At 33.9% G+C, this 11,765-nt stretch overlaps 1 protein-coding gene across 1 annotated transcript; it reads right to left on the bottom strand.

Annotated features, from left to right (window-relative positions):
* Positions 1-2,356: 2,356 nt before the first annotated feature.
* LOC110776383 (protein NLP4) lies at positions 2,357-8,038 on the bottom strand. The gene is made up of 6 exons (XM_021980939.2): positions 7,535-8,038; positions 5,674-6,729; positions 5,539-5,589; positions 4,886-5,450; positions 4,391-4,756; positions 2,357-3,649 (listed from the first exon to the last, which is right to left on the bottom strand). Exons 2-6 carry the CDS (start codon positions 6,562-6,564, stop codon positions 2,784-2,786), a joined length of 2,739 nt encoding a protein of 912 aa, XP_021836631.2. The 5' UTR covers positions 6,565-6,729; positions 7,535-8,038; the 3' UTR covers positions 2,357-2,783.
* Between the last annotated feature and the right edge of the window lie 3,727 nt (positions 8,039-11,765).

The following is an 11,765-nucleotide window of genomic DNA, read 5'->3' as shown; positions in this document are numbered from 1 at the left end:
GTTATTTTTCACGTTTATTAACAACTAATTAATGTGCATTGTGATTGCTCTTTTTTTTATTTAAACAAGGAAAATTACGTTTATTTATAATATTTTCACTTTTATCAAAATTCTGATATTGGGAATGTAAGAAAAATTTAATGTCCTAATAGAAAGGTGTGAGAAATTAAATAACCCAATGAATTTAATTGGTTAAAATAATAATTTGACACAAATTTTGATTGAATATTAAAGCATTTAAGTGATGATATAAAAAGAAATGTAAAGAACATTTTGAAACACCCAAAAAAGAAAACGTAAAAAAAAAAAAGACGGATGGAGTATTTCGTAATACCATCTGACATAAGACTTACCATATTATTACGATCAGTCGAACAATAACTAAATTTAGAGCGAATGCTTAGCTTTATAATACTTTGTAAATGTTTTAGGTTAGTTGGTGAAAGTTAAGGGGTACATCGGTAAACTGAAGTCAAATGTCAGCTACTCCAAAAAGAAAAAAAAAAAAACATAGCACCAACAGCTTAGTGCACTTGCTGACTTACTTACTGACTTAGGCTCTTTCGGCTGCATGATAAAGTTTTTAGTTTTATATTTTATACTCCCTCCGAATCTAAATGTTATTCCCGTTTCCTTTTTTAGTGTTCCAAAATAATCTTCTCATTTCTTTTATTTCCTTTTTAATCTCTTCCTTGTAATTTTAACTTTGTAATTCTATTGGATTTATCAACAAAAAATCTTGTAGTCTCATTGGTTGGTTTAAGTTTGGATGGATTAATGAGTTGGTATTTTTATTCCTTAAATTCTATTTGTTCAACTATTTTGTTTTCTTGTGAAAATGGAATCAAAACGCAACAATTCCCCATAAAAATACATTAATAATAGTTAATCTTATAATGTTTCTTTTTCCTTAATAACCGCGTAAAATGACAAACGGGAATAACATTTAGATTCGGAGGGAGTACTATGGTATTTTATCATAGTATACAAAATGATAACAATACTTCTGTAACATAGAAATTTTTTATAGTTTAAGACTTTCCTACATCACGTACTGAACTACTGATCTCTGGAAAACTGTTGTTCAGTCAGTCACAATTTTATATGTCAAGTGGCCATATGAAAACACTGGAACACTAAATTACCACTTAAATTACCACCCACTGCCCACTTATTACTAATCATTGTTGTCCTGGAGTTATACTAATCAGTGTTGTTCTCTTTTCATTGGGACTTAGGAGTTCGGGAGGGGTTGCAGATCTATTCTTTTCACCTTATTTCAGAGCAATAACCGTCAAAAATTGACCCGGTCCTAAAATCCGACCTGATCCGACCGAATCCGTAACCGACTATGATCCGAAATTTTGGTAAAAAGCTAACCTGAAACCCAATATGTACCCGACCCGAAAATACTGATAATCGATTTTAACCCGATGTTGTATGACCGAACCTGAAACCCAACCAAAAGATAACCGATAACCGAACAGCCGACTGAATAATGATCTGAAACCGATTGGATACCCGACAAATCGATCATGACCTTAACCAGATTTTTACCACATAACCTGTTAGTGACTCGACCTGTGCAGTAAATATTTTACGCTCGAATATTTTGAGATGACCAAATCAGTTCTTGACTCAATCTTAACCCGTGTTCGAGAGTGGACCCGACCTGAATTTTAAACGACCCGAAAATTTTCTGATCCGAACTTGACCCCAAACCCGAGATTAACTACTACAAACCCCACTATATAAGACCCAAACGCGAAATTGAACCCGACCCGAACATGACTCGACCTGAACCCGCCTTGTACCCGAAATGAGAAAAAAAAACCCACATGACCCGACCAAAAACCAACCCGACATGCACCCGAATAATAAAATGACCCGACCTGTTCATGACCCGAGACTCGAGATGACCCGAATCGATAACCTGTTATGACAGCAAGAATCAGACCCGGTCAGACTAGAAAAATTTAGACCATATCTAACTTATATTTTAGCCGTCCTTCCTTTTCTTTCTTTACTGTTGGACTAAGGCCCTATTCTTTTAGACGATTCTTAACAAACTCAAGCTAATGGCCGTATGCCCGTATCCCGGATCTTCAAACAAAAGTAAAATAAAACTTAACAGTACTCTATATATACGGAAATTTTCTATGTACAGGTGGTTTACCAAGTGCATGGTACAATCAAAACTATTTTTTTGCCTATGTGCATGCACCTTTTGAATACATTTAGCCATAAATAACATTAGTGGCACCTTGCAAGGTACAGCTGGTTGTACGGTGAGTATATCATATACTCCGTGAAAAGTTGAGTAATCATTTTCTGTTATAACAACTGTAACTTGGTATTCTGTAAAGAAGACATTCTCTATAAATTTGAAACACTGCTTTACATTCTTAAAAATATATGGTACAGTTTGCTGACAACATATATATCAACTTATCAAGGTTCATTGCCTTAAATAAAAACATACAGGCAAAGATACAATAAAATTGGTAAAACTATGACCCTTTCATACCTCCAATTCCAAAGCTTTATATGCTTATGCTTTGAAGGTACAAGGTGTAAGAATATCACAGACGTACTTGTGATATATTGCTACAACTTCAACATCTACTCGTCGTTCCTTCCAGCAGCAACCCTGAGAACGAGAATTCTCATTCCTTCTCTGCTTGTCTTGATTTCTACTCGTTTTTTGGGGCATTCATTCACTACTTTAAGCTACCAAGGTCTCAACACTAAATAGATACATAGGTTGACAAGAGTGGCAACTGTCATAAGTGGCCGTTACTTGCAACAGAACTTCTTGAATGACTATAAGAAACTTGGAGTGAGAGTTTGATAGTTTGCCTCTGAGATGATCTGCATATATCAATACATTCCTCCAAATCAGCATCACATGTTAGCAACACCCACTCAGTGTCATCATCTAAGTATTTCAGTTGATAACCATTCATTTCACCAATATGGAATCTCTTAATTACTTCCTGCTCTAAATCTTTGAACCTCCAACTTCTAAGCATGCGAAATCTGATCTTTTCCTCTCCGTATGTGACTTTCACCCTCAACGTATCACTTTCTTGGACCCCAAATTTTGGAAGAGGTGGGCGATTATCAGTACTATTATTATAATGGTGCTCAAACAGAGATTTTTGGCTCATGGACCTTGAAATTATGTTTCCATCTTTCTGATTAGGAGTGTGAAGAAGTTCTGCTTCACTTCTTGCTCGTTTTAAGGCACCTTCACGTAAGGTTATAGGATCTTCATTATTCTGTGCAATAGTCTGCTGCTGCTGCTGCTGCTGCTGTGTCCCGGATGAGCAGCACTGGCTTGAGCTAGAACTCTGACTACAGGAGGGTGAGGGTGATTTTGATGTAGCCGTACCTTCAAGTTCCTTTTGTTGAGGAGGATCAAGTTGCTTAGAATTTGAAAAGGGACTAGTATTTGAGAAATTTGGGGAAGCCAAATCAGGGAAGTTTGAATAGAATGAACCAATTTGCAAAGCACCGGAAGCACCCTGAACTGAGTCAATCACAACTTGAAGCTTCTGTAAGGAGTGACCAACCTTCTTGATCTTTCTGGAAGGCCATCGCTTAATCCCATGCTGTCTACATATTCTTTTTAAAGTTGTAGGGCAGACTGCAACAGAGAAAAAACAAATTAGAAATTTAGATTTTATATTATGGGGACTTAAATCCCATTAGTGAGATATGAGCAGCTGAGCACCTCACTTGCATTTTATGCGACAATCATACATAAATATGGATCTTAGTTTTAAATGGGATTCGACGAGATCCAAAATAAACCCACTAATCCTTACCTCTTAACTAGACTAGACTGGTGGGGAGACAACCACAGAAGCACCACTGCTCTGCAAGACCACAGAAAGCATTTTTGAAAGGAAGTATTGGTGAATGTACAATTACCAGAAACATTTTCCTAAACTCTTGTTACTTAATACTATGACTGTACACAATACTATCAGATAGAGAGGGAATGAAAGAGAACTTTCAATGGGCGAATGGGGGATTAGACTTCTCAAGTATAACTCATAGTAAATTACTTGTAAATTACGTAGTATTTAGAAATATTTCCAGTAATTTCTCCTACACACTTATATGACTTCAGAATCTTTACTTCATCTGTGTAGGCAGGAGAGTTACTAAGTTTTCACCCAAGGAAGCATATTACAAAGATCACTTACCCTCAAAAGTCCATCCTTAGTTACACCTCACCTCATTATTACTAGATTATCAAATTTGTCACCTGTATTTAAAGGAGAATGTATATTTGATTGTTTCCAACCAAATGTTTTCAGAACGGGTTTGGTGTTTTGTGTTTTGGAAGGCATCCAAATGTTTTCAGAAAATAGCAACTTACCACCAATGCTCTTCGCAGCATCCTTGAGGCTTCCTGCAAAATGCTGACGAAGAACTTCTAATGTAATTGTTTTTTCTGCCTTGGCCCTCTTTTTCTCCCCCGATTTTCCAGAAGTTGAGAAACTTCCATCACCAATTGCAGAATAATCTAGACTGCTCCGGCCTGGACTGCCCTTCATGTTAGAGTGTTGCGGATGCTGTCTCAGGTGTTTCCCAGCCAAAACCTCCATTGGTTGATCTTCTTGAGGAACTGGGAGACTGCTAGCTCTCTCTCTGTCCTGGAAAGCAGTCCCACATGACTCTTCCTGAGAAGAACCTGACACAGTATCTTCCACCTTTAACATCTTATTCTTCTGGAGTGGATCATCTGGAATCACATTCACTTTGTTAGGCTATGTTTTCTTCTACAGTTCTACTCGAACATTAATACTCAGTTTTCATTAACAAACAACAGTATTAAAGTGTAAAAATCAAGTAAAAAGATGATGGGGCTTACGCAGCATTAAAGTGTCTTGGTCTAGCTCCTTGTCACTAACGACCCTTAAGCTCCTACAAACTCGTTGTATTATAATTGATAGGGAAGTAAGCATTTTCTTCTGTTCTTCAGGATCCCTACAATTGGTTGGCAGGAAGAATTCCAGAACAAAGTCGGCATTACCAGTGTAGATACATCTAAGGCGAATAGCAACAGAAGCACACAGCCCAAACATCCTTGCATGGTGTGAAAGAGGATACTCTGTCTTTGAATAAGTTGTTATGTCTGCTGAGAAGCATGGTTGATTCGTCATGAATGCCTTCCCGGCAACACCTTGACCTTTAAATAGGTGGTGCTCTGAGCAAGCCTGGTGGAAGTCTTGCATACAAGGATTTGCAACAAAACAAGCTGAATCAACTGTTGAAACACAACGGGAAAGGTTTTCATCAGAGTGTCGACACCCTTCTTTCCCTTGTTGGATGCATGGGACCCAGGTTTGGGCTAAGGGAAGCCCATGACTGCTACATGCAGATTTAATCACCTCTAGGATTTCTGGTAAGGCAGCTTGGTATGAACTGCGACACTCCTGATATCAAGGAAATTTGGCTTGTTAAAATCAATTACTTGTATTAAAAATTCAACTCTACTTCACCATAGGAATTTAATAAAGTTACCTGTGTTTTCTGAGGACCTGGAATATCGGAACAACTTCGAAGATCCACTGCCTGAGAAGCAAGAGTAAATATGTAGTTAAAATCATAGTTTAACAGCTACAAGAAATCAAAGTTTTTATGAAACAGACGACTAACCTCAAGAGCTCTGCAGACGTTTTCAAGTTCGGGACCATAGTTGACTTTCTGAGTGGTCATGACAACCTCAATAACACCCAAGCAGTTCCTGCTACCTTGTTCAAAAACCGGGAGAGCAAGAGTACCACGAACATCACACTGCTGAGCATAAGAAACTCGTGGGTATTCATCGACCCTGAAGAATCTAACATCAGGAGTCCATTCAGGGACTTTACCCAAGAAAACTCTTCCAGGTAATCCCACTGACACACAAGAGTCTTCCTCTGCAGCAAACTCATAATTTGTTGAAATGTTTCTGTAACTAGCAAGTTGTGAACTGCTAGAGTTGATTGAGAAAGGTTGATCTACTGTAGTCAAGATACGAGTACTTCCCCTAACAACCGGCACCCATATTTGGACTAGTAGATCCTTGCCATTTGCTGAATCTTTTATATAGCTGAGAGCCTTAAACAGCCTTTCCATTACAGAAACTGCTGTTCTATTCACCCCAGGTTTGATCCACAACAGTTTATTGAGCTCAGAACCTTCATCACAGAACTTATCAAATTGATTTGAATCAGTAGCAATAGTAACCAAACCCTGACCATTAGAAGTGCTGACTAAAGCTCCAACTTGGGTATCAACTTGAACTGAATCTTGAGCCAACTCTTGAGTTTCCCTCACATGTGTTTTTATGTTTGATCTTTCATTCGACACCTCTAGCATCGGCCATAGGTATGAAGAATCAAACAAAGCACCAGAAGTTGAAGCATTTTGATGAAAGAAATTAGAGCCATCTAATGCTTCTAACCAACATCCCTCTAATAAGAGTTCATCCATATAATCAAGTTCCATTGGAGAACTTGATGGACCTCCAAGTGCAACACTAGAATGGAAAACTGCATCATCCATTTATCACCAAAATCCTCCCACTTCTTCTATAAAGATCCAATCCAAGAAGCTTATCAAACAAAATATACCCCCACTAACTCAAAACAGAAGCTGATATTCTTTACTATGGAATAAGCATTTCCAAGATTTCGTCGTCCACCTTCAAATTTATAATGCAATCTATGCCTGCTCAGAATCCAGATTTGTTCAAAAATATTATTACCAATTAAAGAACTTCACATAAAGGAATCAACTAAAAATCGATAAGACGAATCGAATATTATTAATAAAACCTTAGTTATTACTCAACCATTGACATAAGAGAATCAATTCATTCATTTGAGATTGGTCACAACTTATCTTTATAAAGGTGCATCCCAATATCATCAGTCAAAGAAGCTAGCTGATGACATAAGAATATATACCAATCAAATTCACAAAGGAATAATCACCCCCACCAAATCTGAGAATCCCAGAAATATTTTCAAGGGTGAAAAAAAATCAGAAGAATCTGATTACACAATGAAAATAAAAATACTGTCCCTTGATTAATTATTTACAGAATCTCACAAAGGTGGGTTGGCAAGAAGAACTCTTTTTATTTGACAGCTTCTTTGTTAAGCTTTTGTACAAGAACAAAAGTAGCTTAGCTCGTTACAATCATAGATACACAAAAAGATTACAAAAAACTTGCTTAAATCATAAATCAATCCAACTTTTTATTTGTGGGGGTGTTTAGAAAGTTGAGTAAAGTGATGCATACAGGATTCAATCCCAGTTCTTACACATTTTTATCCTCCCACACGAATTTAGTAATTTACCAACTAATCTAGCTGACATCTGAAAAGTGAAAACAATCAATCTATGTTAATAGGAATGATATGCAATGATACAAAATTTGACCCAAATGAAGGTTGTTGGAAAAACAACAACAAAAGGAACTTAATACACAAACAGCAAAGTTACTAAAATTAGTAGGGAATGTACTCACAATCTTTTTGGTTGTCTGGATAAAAAAAAACTACCCAGAAATTGTCAGAAATGTTGAAGCAAAAACACAAAAACCTCCTAACAAATAATTTCAACCCCAAAAAAAGAAAAGAAAATCTTTTTGGATGTCTGATATCTGATGTGAGAGAGAGAAAAGACCCTTTTCCTTCTTTTTTTTCCCTCTTATTTTTTTTCCAAATTGAAGAGTAAATGTCCAAAGATTTCTACTTTCTCTCTCTAAAATTCTCTCTCTAAAGAATGGGTGTGTGTTTGATACCAAAGGAAAGGAAAGGAGGATCAGATGGGAAATGATTCTCGCAAGTTAGTATGTATGGTTGGTTGAAGATTCTCTGCAGTAGCTGCTCTTCTTCTTAGGCAGAGAGGGTTGTGTGGGGCCCACTGAGGTACCCTCTTGTGTCTTGGGATTCACGCTGTAAAGTCAACCAAAAAACAAAAAGGGAGTTTTGTGGTGGTGTTTGTGTGGGTAGGCATCTCAACCAAAATCTGACCGATCCGACTGAAATCCGATAAAATTTACTCCGTAAAATTTATTTGAAAAAAATTTACACATTCAATATGTATAAACATAAAATTTCGCACAAAATATTACTTCGTATTAACTTAGATTCTATCTATAACTGATTACAAATCCGATTTGACAACTAAATATAGGTATGAATCAAATGAAATAGAAATCAAAATAATTTTGTACAACTGTTCATAAGAGCATGGGAGAATGACGTTTGTTAACACACTTTTTTCATATATTAATAAATTTAGCAAATTGTATTTTGCATTTGGAGAATTAAAAAAAGGAGGTTGATGACGTTTGCTTTTGGAACTAAAAGTTTTGAGAGATTGTGTCCTTGACTCCTTGCCCACTTGATTACTTGATTTGGTTAGTCTTTTCAATATATTTGTATGTTTTTTTTTTTAAGTATACAAGGTACCATTAAAAAAAAAATTCCATCTCAAGATTAGGATGTCATCCTCTAAATTCTAAACCACTACACAAACATACACCAGATTATAATAAATTTTAAAACACAAGTAACTTACCAAATTAAAACAAACTTCAATGGTTTTTTAATCACGAGTTCATGTCAAGGAAGATGAACATGAAGATGGATTATTACCATCACTCACCTCTTTCAAGCAAATATAATTTGGCTCTTACTACGTATTTAGGTAAAATGTCTATACAAAATCCACTCTAATATAATCATAAAGAAAGAAAATAAAGGATAAATTAAACATTGAAGTTTTAAAATTTGAAAATGGTGTTTTCTTAATATTTCCTTCTATTATATGGATGCACAATCCCTCATTTCGTAAGTGTCAAACCTCTAATACTAATCGAAGAGATTATGAGGTCAATATTATGGGTTTGTTCTATTCATTTTATTTCAAAAAACTTATTACTTATTCTTATTATTCGTATTACAATATTATCGTATTAGAAAATTTCATACTAAACTTCTTATTCTGTTTTCTTAATGTCAAATATATCCTAAATCCCATTCATTAAGAATGTCTTTGTGGTAAAGGAGAACACTTCCTATCGGAGTATCAGGCAGGAACCTTACACAAGCTAGGTGGACAATGTTTCTTAGAAGGGAGAGGTAAGGGAATCTACAAATTCTTAATTACACTAAGTAGATAAGCCCGATATAAAGTTATACCAAAATACTTAAAAGTTACAATGGAGTAAAAGTTATTTGTTTTTAGTGTTAATTTTTTCTTTTTAATAAAAATTATTCATTCAAAATACTCATAATGTATAAAAGTAACCAATCATGTAATGCTCAAAAGTTTATACATCAAAAATCATTTTGTAATATAAAAAGTCAATCAAACATGTCTGAAATTACCCAATTTAGAAGGTGGACCATGGTGCACGGTGAGCATAGTGCACCTTAATAACACTAGTATATAATTAAATAGTTACACGTTGTAATCGTATATTGATTTTTTTTTATTGCATTAGGAGTCTTATATGTACGACGGTCTTAGGCCCTGTTCTTTTGGACTTAATTGCAGTTCCATTCAGTTCCATTCAGTTGAATTCAGTTGAATTCAGTTCAATTCAGTTCATTCCAGTTCAACTTCATTTAGTTAAGTTCCAAAGAACGAAATTGTGTTCATCTTATTCTTTAATGATCTTATTTTATTATTATAATGTTAAATATTACTAGTAATTATATTGTAATGTTCATCTTTATTTACTATTATCATTATTATTATTATTATTATTATTATTATTATTATTATCATATTATTATTATTATTATTATTATTATTATTATTTCTTGAAGTGTTAATAAAATAATGAACTTAACTTAATATTATAATGTTAAATATCACTAGTAATTATATTGTAATGTTCATCTTTAATTACTATTATTATTATTATTATTATTATTATTATTATTATAATAATTATTATTATTATTATCATATTATTACTATTATTATTATAATTATTATAATTATTATAATTATTATTTATTTATTAGTATTATTTATTGTTTATTATTTTATTATTGTATCATTTTATCATTTCATTCTTATTCTTATTATTAATTATTTTATTCTTTATTATTAATTATTTATCATTTATTATTTATCATTTTTTTTATTAATTATCATTTATTAATTATTAATTATGAATTATGAATTATTAATTATTATTATTTATTATTCATTCAGTTCAATTCAGTTCACACTACAAGAATGTGTATATTTAACGACAACATAATTACGACGGGTGAAAATTCCTGTCGCAAAAGCTTTTTGCGACGGGGCTAACGACCAAACAAAGACGGGAACAACAGTCACAAATGTCTTTCACGACGGGTTAACGATGAAATTTTTCATTAACGTCGGCCCCCTTTTATGACGGGTTCGCGACCGGATATTCCGTCATTAATCAACGATTATTGACCTTTAGAGATTTTCCGTTGTTAATGGTACAATATCTTGTAGTGTCAATTCAACGTATTCCATTTAGTTTAGTTAAGTTCAATTCAGCCAAACAAAGGTTAGAAGAACATGGCCTTATAGAAAACTTATTCCAATAAATGCCGATCTGATAGACCCTTCATCTTACCTAATTAAAAAAACAATATTCTGAATTGTATGTTTTTTGTTTTTTTTTAAGGGTAGGTAATATGTACGTACACAGTACAATACATAAGAAGAAAGGAAAATAAAAAAGAGTGGAATATTAAATAGAAGCGCCTACGTCAGCATATAATTGAAGCATAGTATAAAAAGAATAAAATATAAGAGTTTAGAATATTTAAGATTAGTATCTGACAATAACTTTTTCTTTAAGTGTTAATAAAATAAAGAAAGAGTAATTAGCAAATTGGGGGGGTTGAAAGGGAATCATAAGGATGGGCCAATGTGTTTGGCAATTTGCATTAAAAGATGAAATTAGTGGTATGTGACCACTTTCCCTTTCCCCCTCTCTTTTAGATGCTCTGTCTCCATGCATCTTAGCTTAATTAACAATTATCAACTTGTTTATGTTTTTAACAATTTCTTAATTACTCTCTAATTACTATCACTAAATCCTTCTCACGCGCGTTTTTATTCAATCGAAATCTTGATTGCCTAAAACTTTGACAATCTCCCATTCTTAAATACTTGCAACAACATTTGTTGAAATGTTCGTGTGTCACATATGAAATTGGATAAGTTATGTGTAAGTGGGGCTGTGGGAGAAATGGAAATTAGAGCAAATGGGGTTAGTACTCAGTAGAAGAAATAAACAATAAAAATGATACAAGTGGAATTAGTATGAGAGAGAAACAATTAATAATTAGCGATTTCGTGGGAAAATAAGAAGTGTTACAAGTATTTGAAAACATTCAAATAAGACAAGTATTGCGAGACATTCAAGAATAGAAGGAGTATATTTTGTTTACAACCCAAATCTTTCTTACCTACTTTTGTTTATTTGTTCATTGTACTAGATGTAACTGCACGCGATGCACACTTTAAACACACACTTCGTTACATAGAGTACTTTATCTGCACTAATAATGTTGTGTTATGTTCAAGTGGTTCAACTTGTGCCTTCTATTTAGATATGTTAAGTTCAATACTTCAGTCCGGTCAGTTTATACTACCCATAAGTGTAGTTCAACTCATCCACTTTCGATTTAAAAAGAACATGAGCTTAATATAATTTATTTCATAAGAAAGAAAAATAACTTCTAACGTTC

Source organism: Spinacia oleracea, chromosome 5, assembly GCF_020520425.1.
Source record: "Spinacia oleracea cultivar Varoflay chromosome 5, BTI_SOV_V1, whole genome shotgun sequence".
Lineage (NCBI taxonomy): Eukaryota > Viridiplantae > Streptophyta > Magnoliopsida > Caryophyllales > Amaranthaceae > Spinacia > Spinacia oleracea.
This window is presented reverse-complemented; position numbering and strand designations above follow the sequence as displayed.

Excerpts from the sequence above, each read along its gene's own strand:
- LOC110776383 (XM_021980939.2), bottom strand. The coding sequence starts at position 6,564 with ATGGATGATGCAGTTTTCCATTCTAGTGTTGCACTTGGAGGTCCATCA. Across the intron at positions 5,590-5,673 it reads ACGTCTGCAGAGCTCTTGAG|GCAGTGGATCTTCGAAGTTG; the intron begins GTTAGTCGTCTG and ends CTTGCTTCTCAG. Across the intron at positions 3,650-4,390 it reads TGCTGCGAAGAGCATTGGTG|TCTGCCCTACAACTTTAAAA; the intron begins GTAAGTTGCTAT and ends TCTCTGTTGCAG.